This window comes from Halichoerus grypus, chromosome 10 (genome assembly GCF_964656455.1).
Source record: "Halichoerus grypus chromosome 10, mHalGry1.hap1.1, whole genome shotgun sequence".
In the NCBI taxonomy this organism is placed as follows: Eukaryota; Metazoa; Chordata; class Mammalia; order Carnivora; family Phocidae; genus Halichoerus; species Halichoerus grypus.
Genome location: NC_135721.1, coordinates 89742486 through 89766006, shown reverse-complemented (window position 1 = coordinate 89766006; position 23521 = coordinate 89742486). Strand labels below are relative to the sequence as shown.

The 23521-nt window shown below is 42.8% G+C and overlaps 1 protein-coding gene across 20 annotated transcripts in view; it reads left to right on the top strand.

The window, feature by feature from the left end:
* The window catches only part of ENTPD6 (ectonucleoside triphosphate diphosphohydrolase 6), a 43302-nt gene that overhangs the window by 3396 nt on the left and 16385 nt on the right, over nt 1-23521 (top strand). For 5 of the 20 annotated variants that reach the window (XM_078056839.1, XM_078056842.1, XM_036110011.2 and 2 more), the window contains 7 exons: nt 12725-13048; nt 16810-16886; nt 19110-19253; nt 20681-20756; nt 21444-21479; nt 22386-22474; nt 23185-23264. In XM_078056839.1, the coding sequence (XP_077912965.1) occupies nt 12757-13048; nt 16810-16886; nt 19110-19253; nt 20681-20756; nt 21444-21479; nt 22386-22474; nt 23185-23264 (794 nt within the window). In that variant the 5' untranslated portion in view covers nt 12725-12756. Of the gene's footprint in view, nt 1-11678; nt 11775-12724; nt 13049-16809; nt 16887-18392; nt 18576-19109; nt 19254-20680; nt 20757-21443; nt 21480-22385; nt 22475-23184; nt 23265-23521 lie in introns of those variants that run through there. The other 15 variants (XM_078056840.1, XM_078056829.1, XM_078056830.1 and 12 more) reach the window with 6 other exon arrangements.

Sequence of the window (23521 nt, the reverse complement as noted above, 5' to 3'; positions counted from 1 at the left end):
CCTTTTACTGCGGATCGTTTCCCAGGTCCCAACCCCAAACCTGCTATCTCACAAGGGTCAGTTCCATTTCTGACTGATGTTCTGCTGTCATTTCAAACTTGACATGTTGAAAACCTGGTCACTGCAGTCTCCTGCCCAAATGGCCTACTTCTGTTGGTGGTCATCGTCTGGGTCCTGAAGCATTGCTGATGGCTCCATCAGCTAGCCTCCTTCACCAGCAAGTAGTATTGACTGAGTGGCTGCTGGGCTCTGGCCTTGTGTCAGGGTTGGAAGACCCAGGGAAGAGTGGGCTGGTCCCTGTTTCTAGAGAGGCACCCTAACCAGACAGAAGAAAGGCACAAATGAATAGCTCCACATACTGCTTACTTAGGGAGTAGAAGTGTGTAGAGCACCAAAGAGCCCAAGAGAGAAGCCTCTAGCTGCCAAGGTTCAGAGTGGCAGTAAGCATCTTGGGTAGATTTTGTAGGGGTATGGAGAAAGGACCAACAGAACAAGATCTTAAAAAAAAAAAAAATGTTTAAGGCAGAAAGAATCTCAATAAGGCATGACCTGCTACTGCTGTTGAGAGAGTGAGGCAGGACTGAAACTTTAAAACATTTGATGCAATGAGCAGGCCCAGCCCTCTTCCTTCTCCCACCACCACTGCCTTTAGTCCTGTGCCCACAGAACTCATTTATGTTACCTGCCTGGCCTCAGAGCCATTAAAGGATTTTTTTTTCTTATGATAAAATACATATAAAATTTACCATTACAACAATTTTAAGTATACAGTTAGTGGCATTCATTACGTTCACATTGTTGTGCCCATTACAGCCATCCATCTCCAGAACTTTTTCATCTTCCCAAACTGAATCTCTGCACTCATTAAACAATAGCTCCTCATTCCCTGCCTTAGCCCAACCCCTGGAACCACTGTTCTATTCTCTGTCTCTGGATTTGGCTACTCTAGGTAATTCATAATAAGTGGAATATTAGTTCAGTTGTGACTGAACTTCATTTAGCATAGTGTGTTCAAGGTCCATCCATGTTGTAGCATGTGTCAGAGTTTCCTTCCTTTCTAAGGCTGAATAATAATATATTGTGTATGTACACCACATTTTCTTTATCCATTTATCTATCAGTGGATTTTTGGGCTGCTTCCATCTCTTGGCTATTGTGAATAATGTGGCAGTGAGCTTTCAATTCTTTTTCTGATATAATGCGTTTCTGCATTTCTGATGCAGAAATAAGATTGTTGGATCAATATGGTGATTCTATTTTTAGTTTTTGAGGAACTTCCATACTACTCTCAGTAGTGGCTCAACCATTTTATAATCGCACAGAGGGGGACGTCTAGGTGGCTCAGTCAGTTAAGCGTCTGCCTTCGGCTCAGGTCATGATCTCCGGGTCCTGGGATCAAGCCCTGTATTGGGCTCCCTGCTCAACAGGAAGCCTGCTTCTCCCTCTCCCTCTGTCTGCGGCTCCCCGTCTCCCCCTGCTTGTGTGCAAGCACTCTCTCTCTCTCTCTCAAATAAATAAAATCTTTAAAATATATCCCACAGAGGTTCTAATTTCTCCACATCCTTTCCAACACTTGTTATTTTTTGTTGTTTTATGTGGCTATCCTAATGGTTGTGAAATGATAAGTCATTGTGGTTTTGCACATCTTATGATTAGTGCTGTTGAGCATCTTTTCATATGCTTGTTGGTCATTTATATATCTTTAAAGAGGTGTGTATCCAGTTGCTCTGCATGCATTCATACTATGAATTAAGTTGCTTGGTTTTTTTTCATTGTTGAGTTTTAGTTCTCTATATTCCAAGTATTAATCCCTGATCAGATATGATTTGCATATATGTCCTCCCATCCTGTGGGGTGCCTTTTTTCTCTGTGGTTAGTGTCCATTGATGCATGAAGTTTTTTTAATTTGTCACATTTGTCTTTTTGCTTTTGCTGTCCTGTTTTTGCTTCTGGTACTTATCCAAGAAATCATTGCCAAATTCAATGCTACAAAGCTTTTCTACTATATTTTTTTCTAGGAGTTTGTTTTATAGTTAGGTCTTCAATCCATTTTGGGTTAATTTCTGCATATGGTGTAAGGTAGGATCCAACTTCAGTCTTTTTTAGGTGGATATCCAGTTTTCCCAGTACCATTTGTTAAAGAGACCGTCCTTTCCCTCATGAATGGTCTTGGTACCCTTGTCAAAGATCATTTTACCATGTACGTGAGGATTTATTTCTGGGCTTTCTATTCTGTTTCATTGGTCTTTGTTGCCTGTCTTGATACCACTACCACAAGTTATTTATTACTGTGGCTTTATAGTATTTTGAAATCAGGAAGTATGAGGCTTCCAACTTTGTTCTTTTTCAGGATTGTTTTGTGATTTGGGGTCCCTTGAGATTTCTTATGAATTTTAGGATTTTTTTTTTCTGTCTCTGCAAAAAAAAAAAAATCATTTGGATTTTTATAGGGATTGCATTGAATCTGTGGACCACTGTAGCTAGTATTGATACCTTTATCAATATTAAGTCTTCTCATCCATGAACACAGGCTATCTTTATACTATTTATTTGAGTCTTAATTTTCTTTCAGCTATGTTTTGTAGTGTTCAGGGTACAAGTCTTTCACCTCCTTGGTTAACTTTATTCTTTTTTCTTTTTTTTTTTTTTTGGTTAACTTTATTCTTAAGTATTTTATTCTTTTTGATGCTATTGTAAATAGAATTGTTTTCTTAAATTCTTTTTCAAATTGTTCGTTATAATGGATAGAAACAACCGATTTTTGTGTGTTAATATTGTGTCCTGTAACCTTGTTGAATTTATTAGTTCTAACAGTTATTTTCCTTTCCTGTGGAATCTTTAGGGCTTTCTACATGTAAGATCATGTAATCTATGAACAAATAATTTTACTTCTTCCTTCCTAATTTGCATGTCTTTTATTTCTTTTTCTTTCCTAATTGGTCTGGCTAGAACTTCCAATACTGTGTTGAATGACAGTGTTGAAGTGTTGAAAACAGACCTCCTTTCTTGTTCCTGATTTTAAAGTAAAAGTTTTCAGTTTTTCACCACTAAGTATGATGTTAGCTGTTGGGTTTGCATATATAGCCTTAATTATGTTGAGGTAGTTTCCTTCTATTTCTGTTTGTTGGTTGTTTTCATTATGAAAAGATATCAGATTTGATTAAATGTTTTTTCTGCATCGATTGAGATGATATCAATTTTTCCCTTTTTTCTGTTTTTTTTTTTTTTTAAGATTTTATTTTTATTTATTTCAGAGAGGGAGTGTGTGGGAGCAGGGGGAGGAGCAGAGGGAGAGGGACAGGCAGACTCTGCTGAGCACAGAGTCCAGTGTGGGGCCAGATCTCACGACCCCAAGATCATGACGTGAGCCAAAATCAAGAGTCGGATGCTTAACTGACTGAGCCACCCAGGCACCCCCCCCCCTTTATTCTGTTAATGTGATATATTTGCCTTGATGGATTTTCAAGTCTTGAACCATCTTTGTATTCCAGGAATAAATCCCACTTGGTCCCTTTGCTATGTGGTTGAATTCAGTTTGCTGTTATTTGTCAAGGATTTTTGCATCACTATTCATAAGGAATGATGGTCTATATTTTTTTGTAGTGTCTTTGTCTGGTTTTGGTGTTAGGGTAATGCTGGCCTCATAGAATGAGTTAAAAAGTGGTCCCTTCTCTTCATTTTTTGGGAAGATTTTGGAATTCTTGAAATGTTTGGTAAAATCAGAGGTGACTAACAAGCCAGTATTCATTTGGTCCAGGGCTTTTCTTTGTTGGGAGATTTTTGATTACTGATTTGGTCTCCTTACTAGTTATAGGTCTTTAGATTCTTTATTTCTTCATAATTCTTCTTTGTAGGTTATGTGTTTCTAGGAATTTGTTGATTTCATCTAGGTCATCCAATTTATTAGTGTACAACTGTTCATAATACTCTCATAAGCATTTTCATTCTATAAAATCAGTAGTAATGTTCCTTCTTTCATTTCTGATTTTAGTTATAATTTGAGTCTTCTCTCTTTATTTCTTAGTCAAGATAGCTAAAGGTTTCAGTTATGGTAATCTTTTCAAAGAACCAACTCTTGGTTTCATGGACTTTTCTCTCTTGTTTTTCTATCCTCTATTTATCCTGCTTTAATTTTTATTGTTTCTTTTCTTCTAGCTTTGTGTTTAATTCTTTTTTGGGGAACCTGGGTGGCTCAGTCAGCTAAGCGTCCGAATCTTGATCTCCACTCAGGTCTTCATCTCAGGGTCATGAGTTCAAGGCCCATATTGGGCTGCATGCTGGGTGTGGAGGATACTTAAAAATAAATAAATAAAAATTAAAAATGTTTAAAAATAGGGAGGGAGGTGGGTGGGAGGATGGGGTAACTTTGTCATTGGCATTAAGGAGGGTACCTGATGTGATGAGCATGGGGTGTTATATGCAACTGATGAATTACTGAACACTGCATTTGAAACTAATGACATGTTGGCTAATTGAATTTAAATTAAGAAAAAGAAAATGTTTAAGAATAAATAAATAAATAATTTGTTCTTTTTCTAGTTCCTTAAGATGTACGGTTAGGTTGTTGGTTTGAAATCTTCTCCTTTTATGTAAGCATTTACGTGTATAATTTTCCCTATTGGTACTGCTTTCATTGCATTCCGTAAGTTTTGATATGTTGTGTTTTCATTTTCATTTGTCACAAGATACTTTCTGATTTCCCTTTTGATTTCTTTTATGACCCATTGGTTGTTTTAAGAGTGTGGTGTTTAGGGGCCCCTGGGTGGCTCAGTTGGTTAAGCGTCTGCCTTCGGCACAGGTCATGATCTCAGGGTCCTGGGATCAAGCCCTGCATCGGGCTCCCTGCTCAGTGGGGAGCCTGCTTCTTCCTCTGCCCCGCGCCCGCTCATGCTCTCTCTCTTGTTCTATCTCAAATAAATAAAATCTTAAAAAAAAAAAAAAAAGAGTGTGGTGTGTAGTTTCCATGTGTTTGAGAATTTTCCATCTTTCCTTCTCCTATTAACTTCTAGTTTCATTCCATTTTGATCAGAAAATATACTTTGACTGTGATCTTCTAAAATATATTGACACATGTTCTGTATCCTGTCATGTCATCTATCCTGGAGGATGTTCCATGTGCACTTGAGAAGAACGTATATGCTGCTGCTGTTGGGTGGTCTGTATGTGCCTGTTAGGTCCAGTTGGTCTTTAGTGTTGTTCAAGTGTCCTATTTCCTTATTGATCTCTGTCTGATTTTTCTATCCTTTATTGAAAGCAGGATACTGAATTTTCCTACTGTTATTGTATGACTGTCTACTTCTCCTTTCAGTTCTGTTTGCTTCATATATTTAGGAGCTCTGGTGTATATGTTTACAATTATTTTATTTTACTGGTGACTTGATCCTTTTATTATTATACAGCAATACATGTTTTTATTTCTTGTGACAGTTTTTGACTTAAAGTCTGTTTTGTCTGATATTAGTGTAGATATTCTCCTCTCTTTTGGTTACTCTTTTCATGGAATCTTTTTTCATCCTTTTACTTTAAGTCTATATGGGCCCTTAGATCTAAAGTAAGTCTCTTGTAGAAGCATATGGTTGGATCTTGTTTTTTTATCCATTCAGCTACTCTATGCATCGTGGTTGGGGAGTTTAATCCTTTTACATTTAAAGTACTGACAGGGAAGAACTACTTTTGCCATTTTATTTTGTGTATGTTTTAGCTATTTTTGTCACTCATTTCCTCCATTATTGCCTTCCTTTGTGTTTAATTGATTTTTTCCTAGGGATAGTATTGATTCCCTTCTCATTTCCTTTTGTATATATTTCTAGGTATTTTCTTTGTGGTTACCACAGAGATTACCTATAACATCCTAAAATTATCCCAGCCTAGCTCAAATTGCATATGATACTCCTTTATATCTGTATGTCTCCCTAATTTATGTTTTTGATATCACAGCCTTTGTCTTTTAAATACTGAAGAAAATAAAAAGTGGAGTTATAAACCAAATATATAGTAATACTGGTTGTTGTATTTGTCCATGTATATAACTTTACTGGAGATCTTTATATTTCTCATGGTTTTCAGTTACTGTCTAGCATCTTTTCATTTCAGCCTTTAGCATTTGCTATAGGGCAAATGCTATTGGTAATGACCTCCCTCAGTTTTTATCTATCTTGGAATGCCTTAATTTCGCCTTCATTTTTGAAGGATAGTTTTACTGAATACAAAATTCTCAATTGACAGATTTTTTTCTTTCAGCAGTTGGAATATATCATCCCACTGCTTTCTGGCCTCCAAAGTTTCTGCTGAGAAATGAGTTGATAATCTTATTAAGGATCCTTTGTGCATGATGAATTACTTTTCTCTTGCTGCTTTCAAGATTTTTTTTCCCCTGGCTTTCAGCAGTTTGATTATAATGTGTTACTGTACTTTTCACCCCCACAATTTGTTTAGTTCCTTTTTACAATTTCTGTCTCTTCATTGATACTCTCATTTTGTTGTCCTATATCATTTTCCTAGTTTCTTTCAGTTCTTATGTTTTCTTTAGCTCTTTCAGCATATGTAAGACAGTTGTTTTAAGTCCTTATCTAGTACATCTAGTACATATAGGCATTCTATATTCTATATTTCTTCAGGGACAGTTTCTGCCAATTTTTCTTCTTTGAATGGACCATATTTTCCTGTTTCTTTATATGCCTTGTGATCTTTGTTGTTGTTGAAAAATTGAGCATTTGAGAAAATAGCCACCTCTCCCAGTCTTTGCAGACTGGCTCTGTGCCATGAAAGACCTTCACTAATTAACAGGATGTGTCTGAGCCTTGGAGTCAGCCCAAGGCAAAGGCTTAAGGTCTTCTCAGGATTTTTTCTGACCATGTGTTGCCTGGGCCTGTGTGTGTGTTAGTTTCAATTCCCCCATATATTATGGCTGCTTTTAAATGTCTTAATTTCTCAAACAGTTTCAGCCATGCTCTTTCTTAGGCCTTTGATATTCTATTGTTTCTTTCCCCCAAACACATACCCAGCCTCTTGCCTCAGGCATGTTTGGCTCTGTAGTCACCCTGTGACTTTCACAAGAAGTACCCACAACTGGGATGCCTGGGTGGCTCAATTGGTTAAGCGCCTGCCTTCAGCTAAGGTCATGATCCCCTGGGATTAAGTCCCACATCAGGCTCCCTGCTCAGCGGGGAGCCTGCTTCTCCCTTTGCCTGCTGCTTCCCCTGCTTGTGCGTGCGCGCGCTCTCTCTCTCTCTCTCTGACAAATAAATCTTTTAAAGTAAATGAATGAATAAATAAATAAAAATTAAAAAAAAAAAAGTGGTACCCACAACGGCCTTCCACACTTTTCCCCCATCTGAGCTCTGAGTTCTAAGTCGGGCAAAACAGAGACCAGCCCCAAGACAGGTTAGGATGTTGTTCTGCTCTCTCCAGTTTGAGGGAAGGAAATAGGCACTGGACTGCTGCTTCCTTTAGACCATGCTATGCAGGGAGGGGTGGGGCAAGGGTGAGTAAACACCACAAAACTTCCGACCATTCTGAATGTGACTTTTTTAAGTTTATTTTTTAAAAGATTTTACTTATCTGTCAGAGAGAGAGAGCGTGCAAGCAGGGGGAGCGGCAGGCAGAGAGAGAAGCAGGCTCCCTGCTGAGCAAGGAGCCCGATGCAGGACTCGATCCCAGGACCCTGGGATCATGACCTGAGCCAAAGACAGACACCTAACTGACTGAGCCACCCAGGCGTCCCTGAATGTGACTTCTTGATTGGGCATTTGCTTATAGATCTATAGATCTTTGACTGTTTTTCAGGACTCTTATAAAATATTTTAACAAGTCCCAATTTTTTTAATATTTCTATGGGGTAACAAAGGCCTAGGGCCCCCTATTCCACCATCTTGCTGACATCCTCTCCTCATTAAAGGATTTGAAACAGGGACTTTTCTGTGTGTCTGGCAACAGTATGGGAGGTAGATGGGGATAGAGGAGCATCCTCCACCCTTCTAGATAAGGGCCTGTGTTCTCAACTGAGCTGCAGTGGCACAAAACAGGTTAAGTCCCTGCCCTTGGAAGTTCATAGCCTAGAGGGTGACCTGGACTTTTAGGAATTAATCCCACAGACCCTGACATTGTTATAAATTATGTTGGTGCCAGGTCAGAAGAGGGCAGGGAGTGCAGAGAGCATAATGGGGGTGAAGGCTGTTCAAGTTGTGGGTGATCAGGGAAAGTGGGGACAATAACATTTCAGCTGAGGCTTGGGGATGAAGACAAGTTTGGCCAGCCAGGTTGGTGCACGAGCATTCTGGGAACACAGAACAGAAGGAGACGCTAGGTTCTCAGAGCACTGTGAGCAAAGACAAGAGAGGGTGACGGAAAGCTGCAGAGGCTGGTAAGGAGCTAGGCCCACCCAGGGGTGTGACATGATCTTGAGAGCAGTAGGAAGCTCCTAAGTGCAGTGAGACCCAAGAGAGGCCCAAAGTCTGGCAGGAACAGGGGCTTGGGAAGGAGGCTTGCTCCTTGGTCTTGCTAGCAGAGGCATTCCCACAGCCCTGTGCACAGCAGATGCTCAGGAGGGCGGGCGTTATTTGTCCTACCCCCTGCCCAAGCTTGGGAGGTGGGCCGCTGGAGAAGCCTATCCCTTAGGTAGGAGCACAGAGACAGCCCAAAGGTTTGGGCAGTGCTGGTCAGACCTGAGGGCATCCAGGTATGGCTGCAGGGCTAGATCCTAGAAAGGAGTAGCTGCAGAAGGCCTGGACTCTGTCCCCACCCCACCCCACCCCGCCCCAAGGGCCACTTTCATTCCATTTCTCCTCTTCCCTGGTACCCTCGAGGTTGGTGTAAAGACCACCACAGGTTTGACCCCTGCACTTCTAGCCCTGGCCCTCCACAGACAGTGCAGTCACACTATCTTCCAGCACTCCTACCCATCACTGTCCCTGCTTCTAAGGGGATGTTACCTCCCACGGCCCTGCTGTAAAGCCAGCATTCAGTATGTGTTCTCTGTGTCCTCTTCTGAGCACATCACACATCTCATTGTATCCCCAGACAGCGTCATATGGTGGCTTTCTACCTTACAGATGAGGACACCAGGCCCCTGTGAAGTTTAATTTGCCCACGGTCACATGCTGCTGTGGACAGAACACAAACCCATATCCTGCTTTCTTTTTTTTAATTTATTTTATTTTATTTAAATTCAATCAATTAACATATAGTGTATTATTAGTTTCAGAGGTAGAGTTCAGTGATTCATTAGTTGCATATAACACCCAGTGCTCATTACATCACATGTCCTCCTTAATGCCCATCACCCAGTTATCCCATCCCCCCCACCAACCTCCCCTCCAGCAATCCTCCATTTGTTTCTTATAGTTAAGAGTCTCTCATGGTTTGTCTCCCTATCTGATTCCGTCTTATTTTATTTTTCCCTCCCTTCCCCTGTGATCCTGTTTTTTTCTTAAATTCTACCTCTGAGCGAGATCATAATGATAATTGTCTTTCTCTGATTGACTTATTTCACTTAGCATAATACTCTCTAGTTCCATACACGTCATTGCAAATGGTAAGATTTCATTTTTTTTTGATGGCTGAATAATATTCCATTGTATGTATATACCACATCTTCTTTATTCATCTGTCAATGCACATCTCAGCTCTTTCCACAGTCTGACTACTGTGGACATTGCTGCTATAAACATTAGGGTGCAGATGCCCCTTCGAATCACTCCATTTGTATCTTTGGAGTAAATACCTAGTGGTGTAATTACTGAGTCATAGGGTAGCTCTATTTTTAACTTTTTGAGGAACCTCCATACTGTTTTCCAAAGTGGCTGCACCAGCTTGCATTCCCACCAACAGTGTAAGAGGGTCCCCTTTCTCCACATCCTGACCAACATCTGTTGTTTCCAGTCTTGTTAATTTTAGCCATTCTGACTGGTGTGAGGTGGTATCTTATGGATTTGATTTGGATTTCCCCGATGTCAGGTGATGTTGAGCATTTTTTCATTTGTCTGTTGGCCATTTATATGTCTTTGGAGAAATGTCTGTTCATGTCTTCTGCCCATTTCTTGACTGGATTATTTGTTCTTTGGATGTTGAGTTTTTTGGTTTTTAAAGGTTTTATTTATTTTTTTTAACAAAGAGAAAGCATGAGCAGGGGGGAGAAGCAAGGGGAGAGGGAGAAGCCAAGCAGGGAGCCCAGTGCAGGACTCGATCCCAGGACTCTGGGATCATGATCTGAGCCGAAGGGAGATGCTTAACCAACTGAGCCACCCAGGTGCCCATGGGTGTTGAGTTTGATAAGTTCTTTATAGATTTTGGACACTACCTTCATTTGATATGTCATTTGCAAATATCTTCTCCCATTCTGTCGGTTGTCTTTTGGTTTTGTTGACTACTTCCTTTGCTGTGCAGAAGCTTTTTATCTTGATGAAGTCCCAGTATTTCATTTTTGCCTTTGTTTCTCTCGTCTTTGGAGACATGTCTAGCAAGAAGTTGCTGCGGTCAAGGTTAAAGAGGTTGCTACCTGTGTTCTCCTCTAGGATTCTGATGGATTCCTATCTCACATTTAGGTCTTTCATCCATTTTGAGTTTATTTTTGTGTATGGTGTAAGAAAACGGTCCAGTTTCATTCTTCTGCATGTGGCTGTCCAATTTTCCCAGCACCATATATTGAAGAGACTGTCTTTTTTTCCATTGAATATTCTTTCCTGCTTTGTAGAAGATTAGTTGACCGTAGAGTTGAGGGTCCATTTCTGGATTCTCTATTCTGTTCCATTGATCTATGTGTCTGTTACTGTGCCAGTACCATACTGTCTTGATGATGACAGCTTTGTGATATAGCTTGAAGTCCAGAATCATGATGCCTCCGGCTTTGGTTTTCTTTTTCAACATTCCTCTGGGTATTTGGGGTCTTTTCTGGTTTCATACAAATTTTAGGATTATTTGTTTCAGCTCTGTGAAAAATGTTGATGGTATTTCGATAGGGATTGCATTGAATGTATAGATTGCTCTGGGTAGCATAGACATTTTAACAATGTTTGTTCTTCCAATCCATGAGCATGGAATGTTTTTCCATTTCTTTGTGTCTTCCTCAATTTCTGTCATAAGTGTTCTATAGTTTTCAGAGTATAGATCCTTTACTTCTTTGGTTAGGTTTGTTTCCAGGTATCTTATGGTTTTTGGTGCAATTATAATTGGGATCGATTCCTTAATTTCTCTTTCTTCTGTCTCATTGTTAGTGTATAGAAATGTAACTGATGTGCTGAATTCCTGTATGAGTTATAGCAATTTTGGGGTGGAGTCTTTTGGGTTTTCCACATAGAGTATCATGTCATCTGCGAAGAGTGACAGTTTGACTTCTTTGCCGATTTGGATGCCTTTTATTTCTTTTTGTTTGTGATTGCTGAGGCTAGGACTTCTAGTACTATGTTGAACAACAGTGGTGAGAGTGGGCTCCCTGTCGTGTTCCTGATCTTAGGGGAAAAGCTCTCAGTTTTTCCCCATTGAGACTGATATTCGCTGTGGGCTTTTCATAGATGGCTTTTATGATATTGAGGTATGTAGCCTCTATCCCTACACTGTGAAGAGTTTTAATCAAGAAAGGATACTGTATTTTATCAAATGCTTTTTCTTCATCAATTGAGAGGATCGTATGGGTCTTATTCTTTCTTTTATTAATGTGTTGTATCACACTGATTGATTTGCAGGTGTTGAACCACCCTTGCAGCCCAGGAATAAATCCCACTTGGTCGTGGTGAACAATCCTCTTAATGTACTGTTGAATCCTCTTGGTTGGTATCTTGGTGAGAATTTTGGCATCCATGTTCATATTGGTCTGTTATGTGTCTTTCTTTCAAAATGGCACTTTCCTGTCTCCTTACCTCTAGGAGTGTCCACTGCACTTGCCACAACTGACAAAGTCAGGGATGGACACAGGTGGACATTCCCCAAGGGTAGGGTATCCCTGAGAATCAAGCACCTCACTTCTTGTCCTTTGAAGCCTCAGGTTCCTGCATGGTGTCTTACACCAGAAGCTGCTAAGAAAGCCTGAACAAATGCTTTCATTTGGGGGCACAGGGGGCATTGAACCAAAGACAGTGGTGCTGAGTTAGTTCTTTTGCTACTCAGGTAAGATTTTCATAGGCTTGGAAAGCACACAGGCATTATTTCCTCCTTGGCGGAGTGTAGTACGTGAGTGAAAAGAGACATCTCCTGTAAAACTTCCAGGGAAATGAGCTGCGTTTCTCAGACATGGCTGGGGCTCTCTGTAGTCCCCAAGGGATGAGACATTAAGCCTTCTAAGAATTAAATATCTGTATAGAAGAGGAAGTGAGAATTTAAAGAATGGATTGGACATGTGTTCCTGTACCTTGAAAGGTTTGGGGACACCATTTACATGTGGCTGTTTAAAGTGGCAACAAGTCCCAAAGCCACTTGTCTGGAACAGCACTTGCTGGGGACCAAGCTCAGGCCTTAGAGCCAGCAGTTGTGGGTCTGTGCCCCAAGTCAGACCCTCCAGGACCTACCACCTCGAACAAGTTATCTAGTCTTTGTAAACCCCGGTTCCTGTTCTCTTCTGTAAAATGGGCTCACACCATCTGGAAGCACTTTGAGGACTGAATGAAGCTTCTGATTCCAGGGGGAAAATGCAGACCAGTTTCTGGCTCAGGCCCTCTGAGCACAGGGACTTCTGACTTGCCCCAGAAGCTTGTAGCCTAACATGTTTTTCCTGCTTCTCCTCCCTTTCCTCCAGCAGCTGCGGCACAGTCCTCAGCAGACAGAGAAATGAGAAAAATACCAAATAATGGAAACCTGAAGATGACAAAGGTGGCGTACCCCCTGGGGCTGTTCATTTGCCTGTTCATCTATGTCGCCTACATCAAGTGGCACTGGGCCTCTGCCACCCAGGCCTTCTTCAGCATCACTGAGGTGGCATCAGGGGCCCGGAGGGGCCAGCAGGCTCACAGTCCCCCAGGGACAGCTGCACGTGGTCACGAGGTTTTCTACGGCATCATGTTTGATGCAGGAAGCACTGGCACCCGCGTCCATATCTTCCAGTTTGCCCGGCAGCCTGGAGGTATGTTGGGTAGAAGGCCTTGACCACTCACTGCTAGGCTCTCCTCACTCACAGCAGAGCTCTTGGGATCTCTTCCACTTAGAGACAGCGGATGGGCTGGATGCCCTGCCTCAGACTCACCTGGGAGCTTGTCAAAAATACAGGTTCCCAGAGAGACTGGCTCAGGCATGGGTTGGGGCCCAGGAATCTAAATTTCCCAGGAGCCCCTGACTATCCTTACTCACAGTAGTTTCTGGTGACCATCTGAGGGCAGCTGAGATCCCTGAGGGTGTTGGGTAGCCTGTCCTTTCCCAGCATTCAGCAGCAGGTCAGATGGCTGGGATTGTGACTTAGGCCAGAAGCTGCGTTGGGAGAGTTTAAGGCAGGGAGTTGCCCCTGACGCAGACTAGTATGAGGCAGTCTGGGAAAGTTATGAACTAGCAAGGACCTAGGACCTAGACTGACATAGTGCTGCCCAGTGGGTCCAGTCAGAGTGACGATGAGAGTGGCCTCAGCAGTGAGGAGGGAGCTGGAGCCTGAGCCCCGTTATAACCCCAGGGTGGGGGCCTGCAGGCTTCCGGCAAGAGGGAAGAAGTTTGTGTGTGTTCTCCCCGTAGCTGCTCCTGTGGGGAGACCCAGTCCCTGCCCAGCTCTGCACTCATCCCTTCTCCCTTTGATCTCCTTCCCTGGCACCTCTTGTACCCTCCAGCTCTGAGGGTCACCCTCCAGCTTCTAGCCAGTGAGTTTTAAGTTTTAAGACAACTTTTTTTTTATGTTAATCACCATACATTACATCATTAGTTTTTGATGTAGTGTTCCATGATTCATTGTTTGCATATAACACCCAGTGCTCCATTCAGTACGTGCCCTCTTTAATACGCATCACCAGGCTAACCCATCCCCCCACCCCTCTCCCCTCTAGAACCCTCAGTTTGTTTCTCAGAGTCCATAATCTCTCATGGTTCGTCTCCCCCTCCAATTTCCCCCCCATTCATTCTTCCCTTCCTGCTATCTTTTTCAATTTTTTTTTTTTTTTAACATATAGTGTATTATTTGTTTCAGAGGTACAGGTCTGTGATTCAACAGTCTTACACAATTCACAGTGCTCACCATAGCACATACCCTCCCCGATGTCTATCACCCAGCCACCCCATCCCTCCCACCCCCCACCACTCCAGCAACCTTCAGTTTATTTCCTGAGATTAAGAATTCCTCATATCAGTGAGATCATATGATACATGTCTTTCTTTGATTGACTTATTTCGCTCAGCATAATACCTTCCAGCTCTATCCACGTCGTTGCAAATGGCAAGATTTCATTCCTTTTGATGGCTGCATAATATTCCATTGTATATATGTACCACATCTTTATCCAGTCATCTTTTGATGGACATCTTGGCTCTTTCCATAGTTTGGCTATTGTGGACATTGCTGCTATAAACACCGGGGTGCACGTACCCCTTCGGATCCCTACATTTGTATCTTTGGAGTAAATACCCAGTAGTGTAATTGCTGGATCGAATGGTAGCTCTATTTTCAACTTTTCAAGGAACCTCCATACTGTTTTCCAGAGTGGCTGCACCAGTTTGCATTCCCACCAACAGTGTAGGAGGGTTCCCCTTTCTCCGCATCCCCGCCAACATCTGTCGTTTCTTGACTTGTTAATTTTAGCCATTCTGACTGGTGTGAGGTGATATCTCATTGAGGTTTTGATTTGGATTTCCCTGACGCCAAGCGATGTTGAGCACTTTTTCATGTGTCTGTTGGCCATTTGGATGTCTTCTTTGGAAAAATGTCTGTTCATGTCTTCTGCTCATTTCTTGAGTGGATCATTTGTTCTTTGGGTGTTGAGTTTGATAAGTTCTTTATAGATTTTGGGTACTAGCCCTTTATCTGATATGTCATTTGCAAATATCTTCTCCCATTCTGTCGGTTGTCTTTTGGTTTTGTTGACTGTTTCTTTTGCTGTGCAAAAGCTTTTTATCTTGATGAAGTCCCAATAGTTCATTTATGCCCTTGCTTCTCTTGCCTTTGGCGATGTTTCTAGGAAGAAGTTGCTGCGCCTGAGGTCGAAGAGGTTGCTGCCTGTGTTCTCCTTTAGGATCTTGATGGACTCCTGTCTCACATTGAGGTCTTTCAACCATTTGGAGTCTATTTTTGTGTGTGGTGTAAGGAAATGGTCCAGTTTCATTCTTCTGCATGTGGCTGTCCAATTTCCCAACACCATTTGTTGAAGAGACTGTCTTTTTTCCATTGGACATTCTTTCCTGCTTTGTCAAAGATTAGTTGACCATAGAATTAAGGGTCCATTTCTGGGCTCTCTATTCTGTTCCATTGATCTTTGTGTCTGTTTTTGTGCCAGTACCATACTGTCTTGATGATGACAGCTTTGTAATAGAGCTTGAAGTCCGGAATTGTGATGCCATCAGCTGTGCTTTTCTTTTTCAATATTCCTCTGGCTATTCGGGATCTTTTCTGGTTCCATACAAATTTTAGGATTATTTGTTCCATTTCTTTGAAGAAAGTGGATGGTATTTTGATGGGGATTGCATTGAATGTGTAGATTGCTCTAGGTAGCATTGACATCTTCACAATATTTGTTTATCCAATCCATGAGCATGGAACGTTTTACCATTTCTTTGTGTCTTCCTCAATTTCTTTCATGAGTATTTTATAGTTTTCTGAGTACAGGTTCTTTGCCTCTTTGGTTAGATTTATTCCTAGGTATTTTAGGTTTTAGGTGCAATTGTAAACGGGATCGACTCCTTAATTTCTCTTTCTTCTGTCTTGTTGTTGGTGTATAGGAATGCCACTGATTTCTGTGCATTGATTTTATATCCTGCCACTTGACTGAATTCCTCAATGAGTTCTTGCAGTTTTGGGGTGGAGTCTTTTGGGTTTTCCACATAAAGTATCATATCATCTGCAAAGAGTGAGAGTTTGACTTCTTCTTTGCTGATTCGGATGTTAGGACAACTTTTAAGACAACTTGTCGGCATGTAATCCTTTAATAGAGACATCCTTTCAAAAAGTTCTGTCCGTGGGGGCGCCTGGGTGGCTCAGTCGTTAAGCATCTGCCTTCAGCTCAGGTCATGATCCCAGGGTCCTGGGATGAAGCCTTGCGTCGGGCTCCCTGCTCTGAGGGAAGCCTGTGTCTCCCTCTACCACTCCCCCTGCTTGTGTTCCCTCTCTGTGTCTCTGTCAAATAAATAAATGAAATCTTTAAAAAAAAAAAAAAAAAGCTCTGTCCCTGATTTTTCCGCTTGGGTCTTCATGTCCAAATTCAGGCCAGCATCCCTCAGCCACCATGTGCCTCTGAATACTCCCTTGCTGTATGCACATGAATCCAGGGCCTTCATAATTTAAGACACTCCATTTTTTTAAAAGAAGGGAAAAAAAATGTTCTTTAGAACCTATACTACATCCATCCCAGGATAGAGAAATAACTTCTATATTTGCAGTTTAGAATCATCTGCCCTGCTCCTCTGTTAATGTAACGAGAATTAACCATGTTAAAATTTAGCAGTTTAGATGGATATAGTTTTGTATGTAAATCATACCTCAGTAAAGTTGGGTTTTTTAAAAAAGTTCTGGCCAAAGCATTAGGTAGAACGCTCATCCTGTTTATCTGGGCTAAAGAAGCAGTGTTCCAGTCACTCTGAGATTGGTCTGATTTCAGACATCTGCCTTTAAAAAGTGTGGCTAGCCATAATTGTATATATTCATATATTCATGTATATGTTCACAGTTGTACTTGTTTTTTAAACATGATTTCCCTTTAGAAACTCCCACTTTGACCCATGAGACGTTCAAAGCACTGAAGCCAGGTCTTTCTGCTTATGCTGATGATGTTGAAAAGGTAATGCTTTCCTCTCACGTCTATTCAAATTTGTCTTCCAGCGTGCAGTTTGTTAAAGCCAGCTCCCTTTCTCTTGAGTGCGTAGGCCTTATTCACAGAGGAAAGCATCTCTGATGGTGCTGCCCTGGGACATTTCATGCTCTTTAGGGTGGCCAGATGGGGGAAACTGGTACAGCACATGGGGCCAAAGGAGGACCGCTACCCCCAGGCCCCACCTTCCCCTACACCCCAGTTTCCCAGGCCCTTCCCCCAACCACCAGGTGTGCCACCCAGAAGTCTTGGTGCAAATCAAAAGCACACAGGCTACAAACTGATAAAAGGCAGTATTTGAGAGTTTGTTTTTGTTTCAGTTCTTCTGACTGAAGATGACAAAAGTTGACTAAAAAAATTGAAGTTAAAAATGTATTATGCAAAATCCACAAAACCAAATAAGTGTGAAAGTGATTTACTTAAACTGTCAAATAATGATTTTCGTAAATTTGTAGCTTTTATACTTTTCAACTCCTTAAAGCTTACAGCTGCACTAATACAGGACACCTGTATTTCCACTAAGGCGCTGAGGTACTACTAAGGTAGTAACATAGCTACAAGTTCCTTTTGATTCAAGCATGTTTTAAAAGCTAATACAGGGGCGCCTGGGTGGCTCAGTCGTTAAGCGTCTGCCTTCGGCTCAGGTCATGATCTCAGAGTCCTGGGATCGAGCCCCGCGTTGGGCTTCCTGCTCCGTGGGAAGCCTGCTTCTCCCTCTCCCACTCCCCCTGCTTATGTTCCCCTCTCGCTGTGTATCTCTCTATCAAATAAATAAATAAAATCTTTAAAAAAATAAAAGCTAATAGATAGGGGCCCCTGGGTGGCTCAGTCAGTTAAGCGTCTGGCTTCGGCTCAGGTCGTGATCTTGGGGTCCTGGGATCAAGCCCCGCATCAGGCTCCCTGCTCAGTGCAGAGTCTGCTTCTCCCTCTGCCTCTGCTTGTGCTCTCTCTGTCTCTCTCTTAAATAAATAAAATCTTAAAAAGATTTTTTCATTCTTGCCCACAGGTGCATCTTGATCTCACACAGTGAAGTCATAACCCTGCTTTCCTGTGGCTTGGTTAAAAAAAAAATTGAAAACAAAAATCAAAATCAATGATATTAGAGTAACTATAAGGTTACACATGAGTAAATTAGATAGCTTTAAAATAAACTCATAAGATTTTTAAAACCGTACTTGTTTTAGTAGGCAGTACACATTCAAGTGGGACATATTTCACAGCTTCTCAGGGCAGATGCTGAGAACTCCCCTCCTGCTCCAGTCTCCCCTAGGAGGGCTGGTGTCCCTGGTTTCTTATGTGTCTTTTAAGGGCTAGTTGACATACCTATGAGCAAATTCATCTATATTCTTCCCCTCCCCTTTTTATTTCACGTGCACAATAGAATGGCATTCATGTCGTTACGTACTTCACTTTCGTCACTCAACAATATAACAGATTATTTACTATCAGGATGTGAAGAGCTTCCTCGATTTTTCTAGCAATGATGCTGCAGTGTGTGCAGGCACTTTGAATTTATGGAACCAGTCCCCTCCTGAAGGACGTTCAAATAATGTCTAAGAAAGGCTACAGTTTGTCACCTCACTGAACTTCATTACCCACAGATGCAAGGGCATCCATCTCAGATGAATTCTTAGAATGAGATTTCTGAGTAAAAGGAAGGTACGTTTTCTCATTGGGCAGACATTGCCAAATTGTTCCGCAGCATTGTAGCTGTTGGTAATACCCAGCAGTACTTTACTAAAATTGTTATCCCAGCTCTGCCCTGACACAGGGCCTTAGCCAACTTTTGGATTTCAAGCATTCTGGCAGGCATAAATGATTCCTTCGGGGTTTTCAGCACCGTGAGGAATCCCAGAATTCATTCATGATGTCCAGGGGAATCACAGCTCATCTGAGGTCACCCGGTGAGGGTTGGTGACGGGGCTGAGCAGGGTTTTGGTTGCCAGAGTGTAGAACTGCAAGACCCCCCTTGTGTATCTTCTCCCCACCATGCTCCACTGCTAGGGGTGTTGCTCTGTACTCGCCTGGTCCCTGTGCCCCTCACATTCACTAGCACCACCTAAGTCGTTTTCTGCCGATTTGGAAAGTTAGAAGAAAATGTGTTTATAAGTCAATAAAACCAAAAGGGTTGGGGGAGCATCTGTGACCCTGTATGCTGAGCTTTGACAGACCCTGCTTTTACCACGTTCACAGAGCACTTCAGGAATTCAGGAATTACTGGATGTTGCTAAACAAGACGTTCCTTTTGACTTCTGGAAGGCCACCCCCTTGGTGCTCAAGGCCACAGCTGGTTTACGTCTGTTACCAGGAGAAAAGGCTCAAAAGTTACTGCAAAAGGTGATCTTACCCATTTCCCCCTGGGGGGTGGATAGCTTATGATAACTGAAAACACAAAATATTCAGCCAGTGTCTGAGCAGTCGAATGGGCTATGTAGAAACTTCCTGAAGAGGAAAACACATCAAAATGTTAACAGCATCACCTTTAGCTGTTCCTGTTTTCTAGAATGAACCTGTATTGTGTAATAACGTCAACTCTGTTTTAGGAATACGTTGAAGCCTGGGGCACCTGGGTGGCTCAGTCGTTAGGCGTCTGCCTTCAGCTCAGGTCATGATCCCAGGGTCCTGGGATCAAGCCCCACATCAGGCTCCCTGCTCGGTGGGGAAGCCTGCTTCCCCCTCTCCCACTCCCCCTACTTGTGTTCCCTCTGTCGCTGTCTCTCTCTCTGTCAAATGAATAAAATCTTTTTAAAAAAGAAAGAAAAAATAATACCAATTCTTAGCAAACTCCTTCATAAAATTGAAGAGGAGGGAATTAAAAGAAAAAAAAAGGAAAAAAAAGAATACGTTGAAAGCCTTTTGAAGGGCTTCCTTCCGTGCAGAGACTAGATCCTTGTAGAGGGTTGTAGAAGCCTGAGTTCCTGACACTTCATCTCCAGCCTGCGTGTTCTCATGGAAACTGCCAGTTCTTCTCTTGATCTGATCCACAGATGTAACTGCTAAAGAGTCCTTTAGCCTTCCCCTGCCAGGGTCTGGCTCTCACATGGCCGGGATTGCCCCCCCAGGCCTAGTGGCAGCCCTGCAGAAAGACTTTGAACCCTGTTTCTTACAGGTGCCTGGATGGTTATTGTCAGGCACATTAGGGAAACTGCTTTCACCACCATGGTCCCCTTCATCCTCTGTACTGTTTCTAAACTGTGCAGCCACTAAATGATGAATTGTTGCACATTGGTCAGGGTCCCTTGTAAAAGTTACCTTTACATGCTCGAGTCTGATTGTGGGCCACCAGTGCAGTTGGAATGTGCAGATGGACTGACGTTTCTGTGTGTCAGTACTTGCTAAAAAATGGGGAGGGAAGTGCCCCCAAATGCTGCTGCTCACTGTCTTCGCCTCCCGGCTGTGGAGCTAACTCCTGGGTCCCAGGCTGAGCTCTGCCTTGAGGGGCTTCCAGTGTCTCATCTCCAGTCTAAAGCAGGGCAGTGTTTGGGGGCCCAGCAGGCTCAGGGGGACCCCTGAGCTCTTCCAGCCCAGAGTGGCTTTAAGACAGGACTCTTCAGGGTAGCATCTGCCTTCGCCAGCCCAGGCAGTAGATAAGGATATCACTTGCAGAGGATTCGAGAAATTTAAAACAAAACATGAGCTTTGTTTCTTCACAGCGCCAGCTGACACCCTCTGCTGTTTTGTCATGACCTACTGAAAGCACAGTGTAATTGGGAACTTTGAGTTTAGATTGTAAAGGATAAAGACTTGTCTCCCTTTACATTTAGGTGAAAGAAGTGTTTAAGGCATCGCCCTTCCTTGTAGGAGATGACTGTGTTTCCATCATGAACGGAACAGATGAAGGTAGGGTCTCCGGAAGCTTGCTGTGCGACAAGGCTGTCCTGGGAGACAAGGCTGTGTTCAGGGCTGCTATTGGCATTCCAAGTGGGAGCGTTCTCCTCAGTCAGACGTGGGCAGGCAAGAACTAAAGTGATGGTCTCATTCCGTTCACAGTGTAACTGTCAGAGGATCCTTGGGGGGCCAGTATTAGAGACAGATTCACATCTCAACTAGCTCTAAACCTGGCACAGATGAAGTTTCTGAAAACAAATCATCTTTTCAGCTTTAAGAACATTTAGAGAGAATCCCCAATTGCTACCATATTTAGAAGTTTGCTGTTGCATTGTTAATGCTGAGAGAGAGAGACCGTCAGGTTCTTCACCAGCCCCTGATTTTAAAATATGACCAGGGGAGGGGAGAGCAACATTTGGTTCTCTTTCCAAAAAGAGGAAGTTCATGATAAAGAATAGGAGGGAGAGATGTGACATTTGGCAGAGTATTGTAGTGTTTTAGTATGGCATCTTCTGGAACAGTCTGCCAGAAGCTGCTGGGTGACTTGATGACTGATGCCTCTTCCTGTAGCTGATCTGGAGGCTGAGAAGTGAGGGGCGCTCACTTCTGCTCCTGGAATCTCAAAGTGGTCATTTGAGTGCGTGTGTTGTTTACAGCATCTCAGGTGATTCACATGCCGTCTGTGACCCTCTCTTGTAGGCGTTTCAGCGTGGATCACTGTCAACTTCCTAACAGGTACATTCTTCCCTCTCCCTGAAGCTGACAGTCCACAGATGCCATTCTTGATGGCAGAGGTCTCATTTCTACTCTTTAAAATAACCCCTTGGGTTTCTCCAGTGGTGCTGGTTCAAAGTAGATCATTGGGTTGGGTGGGGGCTCATCAGAGTGGGCATCAAGCTTGCAGATGAAAATGCTAGGGAAAGGAGCTTCTCTGTAGGCCTGGTTTTCTCCAGCATAGCTCCTGCCCCTTCTCGACTGCAGCCACATCAGCCAGGGACCCTGTCCTCTCATTTCTAAGGGAAGTCATGAATAAAACCAGTCGTGCTTTCAGTTATTAAATGTGGTGGGAATGCTCTTTGCCTTAGAATTGAATTCCTCTGCTGTAGATAGAACAGAGAACAGAAACATCTGTTCTTAGAACAAGATGGCAAGGAGTCATTTTTCTTAGATTATTCTCAGTACAGGTTGATTTTTGTCCCTTTATTGTAATTATGGCAAAACCAGTGTGTGTGAAACGCATATATGAAAAAGAGGCTTTGTGGCAGAATTTGCCCCTTGGGGATGGAGAGCCATGTTAAGGGACACATTAGGAGCCCGGTGCTGGGGGAAGGCGTGCCTCTGGGCATGAAGGGACAGGATAGAAGTCATTGTCTCCGGGGGTGAGCAGTAGATAGGGCAGGCCCAGCTTCTCTGCTGAAGGTCGGTGTTGTCTTATATTGTTAAAGCCACAGCTGGCAGAGCTGCATTCATGCCCCTTGAACATGTGCATCCTTCCATGGAGATTGTTAAATACCCACAGCTGTTTCTCTGTTTTTCTTTCCACTGAGGGGCTTGACTCCTAAACTTTCTTTACTTTTTCGGCTGTTCTCATCTATTTACTAATGTGACAGTATGTGTTGGTTTGTACTCACTGTGCCCCAGGCAGTTTGAAAACCCCAGGAAAGAGCAGTGTGGGCATGCTGGATTTGGGCGGAGGATCCACTCAGATCACCTTCCTTCCAAGAGTTGAGGTAACTGGCCTTTGCCACCCCATTGTGGCCCCCACCCTCCAAAGGCCACCTGCCCCCAGGAGTTGCAGCCCCTGGGGGAAGGCCTGTTGACCTGGTGTCTCTGGGCCTGTGCAGTCAGTTCCTATCCTCACAGCCAGATTCATTCACAGTTAATGCTTCTTCGCTTGATTTTATTCTGCCTGGGGGAAAAAATGGAAATTTGATCTTCAGTGGGATGATAAATTAGAAACTACCTGGAACCCTCAGGGCCATGGGATGTGAGATGTTCCCTTTTCCCCCAGGACAAGCCAGAGACGGGGCCATTACTTAGTCTGACTCCAGATGGGGAGAGAGCCTCAAGCCCTGTGTGATGGGATATTATAAAGGAGATGAAAATGCTTCCAATCTAGACTGTGTGCTGCTTTAGCCACAGTGCCTTCCTCACCCACCACTGTTTTATTGTTTTTATTTTTAATTTACAATGGAAAAGCACTTAAATTTACTCATAATTGTCTTGGTTGGGCCATATTTGTCAGAATGGTAAATGTTAGTTATAAGGAGGAAAAACATTTTTTTCATTTTGGACATTTTATTTTTCATTGCTTATTCAAACTCTTTTGAAACATGTGACTTAATGAAAAACTAATTTAATTGAATACATCTGTGAGTACCCTGGTCTTTTTCAAAAGAAGACCAGCAGGAAGGATAGCATTCCTCATGTTCTTCCACAGGATACCCTCCAGACCTCCCCACCTGGCTACCTGACGTCACTCCAGATGTTTAATCGGACCTACAAGCTCTATTCTTACAGGTTTGTTTTGGGAGTGGGGGTGGAGAGGCTGCCCATCCAGGAGTGTGGCTCAGCCAGCCCTGTGCAGTGACCAGAGCACCCGGAAACCCCCCTACTGGGGGCTCTCCCTCCAACACTTCCTCCTCCCTTGCTGTTCCTTCCTCCTCCTGCCTTCTCCCCACTTCATTTTTCAATTCACCTACAGTAAAATCACATTCCCTTTTTTTGTGCTTATTTTGTTCTGCTTTGGAGGAGGTTTCTAAAAGGTGGGGAAGAGC